The sequence below is a fragment of the Elephantulus edwardii genome, unplaced genomic scaffold (assembly GCF_000299155.1).
Source record: "Elephantulus edwardii isolate Elephantulus edwardi_28Jun2011 unplaced genomic scaffold, EleEdw1.0 scaffold00496, whole genome shotgun sequence".
In the NCBI taxonomy this organism is placed as follows: Eukaryota; Metazoa; Chordata; class Mammalia; order Macroscelidea; family Macroscelididae; genus Elephantulus; species Elephantulus edwardii.
The window spans coordinates 398596-405194 of NW_006400246.1; the positions used below are offsets into that span (position 1 = coordinate 398596).

General features: G+C 47.1%; 1 protein-coding gene across 1 annotated transcript in view; it reads left to right on the forward strand.

Moving 5' to 3' along the window:
* LOC102858497 overlaps positions 1-6599 on the forward strand; it is a 46816-nt gene that overhangs the window by 34819 nt on the left and 5398 nt on the right. Inside the window, exons 14-16 of the mRNA XM_006903038.1 lie at positions 1427-1611; positions 1703-1849; positions 2323-2420. Of these exons, the coding sequence (XP_006903100.1) occupies positions 1427-1611; positions 1703-1849; positions 2323-2420 (430 nt within the window). The remainder of the gene's footprint in view (positions 1-1426; positions 1612-1702; positions 1850-2322; positions 2421-6599) is intronic.

A 6599-nucleotide genomic window follows, 5' to 3' on the forward strand; every position in this document is an offset into this window, starting at 1 on the left:
TATTTTCGACCCTGAAATGATCCAGTCTGTAACGAAGGCTAACTCCTAACTCCTTTCACCTACAAATTTCGTCTTTGGATACAAAGCTAAGTGGATAGTCCTTACCGAGGGACTGTTTAAAAAAAAAAATTACCTTTTCCTTGCAATTGATGTTAATGATGTCTCATTTCCACATACGGTTGGATCACACTTCTTTGGAATAAGCTTAAATACAGATCAATTCTGATTGTTTGGCCAGGTAACTGTTTTTCAGATACCTTGGCCTAGATGAGTTAGCATCTAGAGCATTGCATCAGTTTGTTCAACTATCTTAGCTGGCAGAACCCTGCACTGATTTGAGGTACTTTCAAGTTGAGAACAACTCATAGCAACCCTTAGAACAAAAATCTGAGTCTAATCATGTGCCATCCTGACCCACTGCAGCAGTCTCTGTGTCAGTCCCATCTCGGGGTCCTCCTTTGCCAACCCTTCACCTTTCCAAGTATGATGTCTCTCTCCAATGAATAGCCTCTCCTAACAACATACCCAAAGTATGTGAGTTGAAGCTTTGTCATCACAGGAATGGCTGCACTTTCTCCGAGACTTATCTGTTTGGTTTATTGGTAGTTCGTGGGCTCAGAACTCTTCTCCAACACCAGAGCTTGAAAGCATTAATTCCATCCTTATTCACTGCTCTGCTCTCAAGATGCATAGTAAGTGACTGAGGCCGGTACACCTTGGTCTTCAAACTGGCATCATTGCTCCTCAGTAACTTGGACAGGTACCTGACAGCAGCTTTTGACAATGCAATAGGAGTTCGTCTCCTGGTGATCCAACTGCAGGAAACTGTCAACTGTGGATCCTAGCAAGATGCAGCTGACAATGTCAATGCAAATGAAGTGTACACAGTCCCAAAGAAGGTCTTAGGAGAGCTCATCTGAGATGCAGAAGGAGATCCCATCAGGAAAGAAAAGTCAGGAGTGGCATCGGTTCCCAGGAGGACTATGCTGGAGGAGTGTGATGGTGAGAATCAGAGGCAGCGACATTTCAGCAGCAGATCATGCAGGTCCTAGCAGGAGATGCTGCCGGGACTCCTGGCAGAGGCGGTGGTGCAGGCATTTCCCTGTACAGTTTTCTAGCATTTTCCGGGAAGAGGGAGGGGTCAAAGGCCTGGGAGAGGCTCACTGCGAGTGCCGCTACTTCTGGCCTCTCCAAGGGGAGGTGGGATGCTGCAACCATCCAGCGTGGACTCGAAGTTGCCGGTCTGCTCTCTTGAGTTAAAGAGGGAACGACGGTGCTGCCAGAAGACGCCCTCGGGGAGGGGCTCGGGCGGGATACCGCCTCTGATTGGCCACTTGCCTGCCACTCACCGCCTCTGCCAATAAGAACCAAGCTCATTCTGCACATGCGCAATGGTACTCGCTAGCTAACAATTTGACGGTTACAGCGTCCAAGCGAAGACTGACCGTCGGGTGCGTGGTCCGCCAGGATCCAGCCGGCGGAACTCGTCGGACACGGGCCTCTCGGGACCGACAGTCCTGCGCAAATACTCGCCCGTGGGGGCCCAGGCCTGCGCGCTGAGCTTCATGGGAGACGTAGTCCGCCCCGGGCCTCGCAGCGGAGCCCTGATTGGTCAAAGTCCTGTTGCCGCGGCAACGTCGGGGCGGGGGCTGCCTTGGCGCCATTTCCCCGGAAGAGGCTCTCGCAGCTGTGTTGGCGGCAGCTAGCCGGTCCAGCTCCCCGGGACGCGGACACGGGCAGCGACGCCTGCGAGCCGGTCCAGCTCCCCGGGACACGGGCCGCGACGCCTGCGAGCCGGTGAAGGGGCAGCGGGTCCCAGCAGCCCGTCGCGGGGAGGGAGGCGTGTCCGGTGAGTAGGAACGTGTGAAAACGTCCACTGTTCCGCGGGACGGGCTCGCGTCCACCGACCCCTGCGCGGGCGATTGACCGGCCGAGAGGCTGCTGGCGGGCGGCTGCGGGCCGGTTCCCGCCGGACAGTGGTCTTCAGGCCCGGGAGGCGCGCGGCGGGAGGACTCGATGTCCCGTGGGCCGTCACGCGTGCTTGGTGCTTGTTTACGTCCGTGGGTCTGTAACCTGGAAATAGTACCGGACACGTAGCAGCAGCTGTTTATTTATGGGTCAGTGTGACAGTCCTGACTGTCCCTGAGAGGGCGAGGGTCCTTTCCCTCCAGCAGGTGCTGGACTGGACTTTTGAAAGGCTTCGCTTGGAAGAAATCAGCAAATCCAGAGAACCGAAAATGGATTTATTCCCGTGTGTCGGATGGTCTGTGACTGTTAGGGACCCAGTCCTCGTGCCTCGTCGCCACTGTGTGCACTGACCAGTCCTGGACTCCTCACAGGCGGCGTGGCTCCTGAAGCCCTGGGGTCAGGCCATGTCGGTGGACAACGGGGGTCAGTCCACTTGTGCACACAGCCCTGGGGTCAGTCCACCTCGGTGGACAGGGCAGTCAGTCCACTTGTGCACACAGCCCTGGGGTCAGTCCACATTTGCAGACAGTCCGGGGGGTCAGGCCACGTCGGCGGACAGTCCTGGGGTCAGTCCATCTCAGCGCACAGCCTGCCTGGTTTTCACTGACTGCTTTACACAAGCCTGGAGGACCAGGGATTGATGGTCGTGGAGCTTTAGCCCTTTAAAGTAGTCTTGCAGCAGATTTGCAGAATGTTATAAATAATCTGGTATTTGTTGGTGACAGCCTTCCTGTGATAGGGATTCAGTTCTGACAGCTTCAGTGTATTTTTCCATTTACAGTGATGTAGCTTATTGGCTCAGTTGTGAAGATTACCATTTTCTTTATATTGAAATGTATTCATATTGAAGTCTATAGTTACTTAACCTTTTTTTTTTTTTAATACTGGCTTACTTACAAAGTTTGTGTACATTGTTTTTCACACCTGATCTTTTTTTTTCTTTTCTTTACCCAGCCCTCCCTCCACCCTTCAAATTGTGCAATCTTATACCTAAGGCCCACCCTCCCCGATTTATTGATTTATTTATCTTAGGGAGTAAGTGCCTCACGTCTGCTTCAGTTTCAACAAGGTCTTTGTATGGTAAGATTTAACTGATTCTTCCTGCAATCCTGATGACACATTCTTCTTAAGATAGCCCAGCTTCTCACATAATGTGTTCACTTTACAATTCTAATTAACATCTTTTTGGACTTTAAACCATGCAGTATCCTCTGTTATCTTTTGTACTCCAGGCAAAATCAGCGGTGGGAGATTGTCTACCAACTTGAGTTGCACTAATGTAAACAGTTTCTGATAACCTCTTCCCATGGGACCAGCTTCCTCTGTTCTTTTAGAATGACTGCTTCTTGGTCTGTGTACAGATTCTGCTGAGCAAAGTCATGTAAAGAATTCTTTGAAAAATTATTCATAATTTGTTAAGATTCAGACAGTAAAATGCCTTTGAGTATTCTATAAAACACGGGTAAATATCTTTCTGGTATTCTCTGGTTTCAGCTGAGATCCACCTGACATCAGCAGTATGCTTTGTTCTCCTTCTTCCTCTGAAATCTCACTTGTATTTCTTCAGGTTGCTTGTTGACATACTGCTAGAAGTGGTTTAGTGTATATTGGTTCTAATTCTTTTTTTGTTGTTGTTCTTATTCATTTATACAACTGTAATTTTGTATGCTGTTCTTTTTCTATTTATGTCTAAAGGTTATTTTTACTGCAATAAAATATAGTGTGCATAAAACAGACCCTAATGTTCATTTCTTCTCCCTTAATTCTAGTATGGGATAAGCCAGAGAAAACCTTTGTCAAGAATGTTTCAAGTATGAAAAGACCACAAATAAATAAATAAAAATTTGCAACACAGATATGGTTGGAGAGCATACAGCAAGTTTAGAAAAGCACCTGAAGTCTCAGCGTATCAATGAACACAGTGCAGTGGAAAGTGAGAAGACAAAGAAAACTGAAGAGAGTGCCAGAAATGTTCCACATTAAAGGAATTCACTGTTCCAGGATGCCTTAAGATGAAGTTAGATAAAAACTTGACCCTTGAACAACATGGGTGTGAACTGTGTGGGTCCATTTATCTGGGGATTTTTTTCCTCCCACTAAATATAAAAATTCTTTCAGAAGTGCAGCAATATGGAAAAACTCAGAAGTGAACTTCATAGCCTAGATACATAAAAAAGTTAAGTGTGCCCTGGACACATAGAATATATGTAGATCCTAGTCTGTTTTATCACTTATGTCTATAACATATACATAAAATTATTATGAAAAGTTAAAATTTGTCAGAAGTTCTACATACAGACACTTCACAGACCATACATGACACCATTCTCCATCAGGAGAAATGTAAACAAATGTAAAGATGCAGTACTAAATCCTAACTGCATAGAATCCATGCTCTAACCCTGACTGATACATCCTGTACTACTACAGTCATCTTAGTGCCACCTCCTTGCTCTGTGGAGGTGAGGTCAAATGTTGGGAGTGTAATGCTGCTTGAAGCTAATCATCTGCATGACGGATAACATCTCATCGTAAACTCAGTTTAAGAAGTGATCTTTTGCAATCTCCACATATTTTTCAGCATGTTGAGTCCAGTAAACTGATTAACACCATGGGACCTGTGCGATGTGCCACCAGGAATGCTGGGAGCTGCCCAAAAAGCACAGAAAAGTTATGACATTACAAGAAAAAGCTGAACTGCCTGATACGTACTGCACATTGAGGTCTGCAGCTGCAGTTGCCCCACATTTCAAAATGAACGAACCCAGTGTAAGGACCATTGTGAAGAAAGAAAAGGAAATTTGTGAAGCTGTCACTGCTGCCTTGCCAGCAGGTGCAAAAGCCTTGCACTTTTTTGCGAAATACATTTTTATCTCATGTTGAAAGATGTAGCTTTTATATGGTGCAGGATTGCTACAAGAAAGGTATACCTGTAGACGCTAATAGGATTCGAGAAAAAGCTAAATCATCATATGACAATTGAAAACAAAAAGAAGGTGAAGGATCTGAAATTGGAGAGTTTAATGCCCGCAAAGGAGGATTTGATAATTTTAAAAAGCTGTTTCATTTAAAAAATTTCAAGGTAAGAAGAGAAGCAGTTTCTGCAGATCAAGAGGCAGCAGACATGTTCCCAGATGGCATTAAAATAATTGAGGAGAAGGGAGATCTCCCTGAACAGGTTTTGGGTTTTGGTTTGTTTTTTTTTTACTACACTATTATATTAGGGAAATAGTGGTAATATTGGGATCAACTTGGAAGGAAGAGAATTTTTTTCAAGAAGCACACTGGCATGCTCTGGAAATCTCCCCCAAAATAAAGAGACCCTGTCCTTTTGTAGTGTCAGAGAGGTTCTCCAGACCTCCTCTCAGCTCCCCGCAGGAGAGGGCAGTCAGTACCATCATTTCAGAACCAACCCATGGCTGACCCTCCCACAGGCTTTCAGAGGCAGTTAATCACACGGGAGGAGATTGCTCACCCTCCCACGGGACAGCTGCTGGATTCAAACTGCATGCCTTTGGGATTGCAGTACAGTTTCTTATCACTAGGCCACCAGAGCTCCCTCAGGCAGGATGCTCTTGGCTTTCTTAGAGCAGACCTCTTAGCTCGTCAGGACTGGCCTCAGCCCCTCCAGTGCTCAGGCAAGTGTTAAGACTCGTTCAGCTCTGTTGATCAGTGGACACTCTGCCAGCAGGCCTCCTGCCTAGAGGCCCTGCTCTCAGTCCACAGGAGTTGAAAAGCCTCCCTTATATAACCGTGTGACTCCTTGGCCTCTGCATCTCGTCGTGCCATCTCATGCTGGTCTGATTTTGCTGCCACCACTCCACAGTTGGAGCTCTCTGCTGTGCTAGAATGGTCTCAGTGCAGGGACCCAGAGTCCAAAAAGTGTGCTCCACTCCGGGTTCCTCAAACAGATGCACATGCCCCGTTCTGAAGTGGGGGCATACCAGAATACCAATCTGTTCCTAATAGTAAGGAAGCTTGCCCTAGGACTTAATAAAGGAGAGGTGAACTCTGCTATTTTTGTGTAAATTCAGTTGGGCTTGTGACCAGGACTGTTCTTGCCTTGAAAGATGCTAATCCCTCAGGTGCCTAGACCCTCAGTCTTTACAGGAGACCTCCCGTCTTTCTCACAAGGCATAGCTGATGGATTTGTGCTGCTGACTTTTCTATTAATAGCCACCAGAGCCCCTGAATGTTAGAGTACAGGATATAAAACATACAGAAAATGTATTGACTCCTGTGTTTGGTAAAACTTGTGGTTAACAGATTACTAGTACTTTTGGCGAGTCAAAAATCATACTTGGACTTTCAGCTGCAATTCAGTACCCCTGATGCCCTCGTTCAAGGGTTCACTGTACAAATAGTTGCTGACGTATATACTGAATTGTTTTTAACTGTTGTGTGCTTGAGTTAATGGAATAGTCAAGGTTATGTAAAATTTTAAATCCATTTATTGCTTCAGTGGACCTCCGGTGGCTTAGTCATCAGCTGCACTGCAGTCCCAAAGACACGCGATTCAAGTCCACATAAGAGGCCCCAATCACTGAGCCGCCGCCCTGCCTCCCCCTCGAGCCCGCTCGCTTCCCGACGCTCCGTCCCCCCTGCCCGCCTTCTCCCGCCACTGCCTTCCG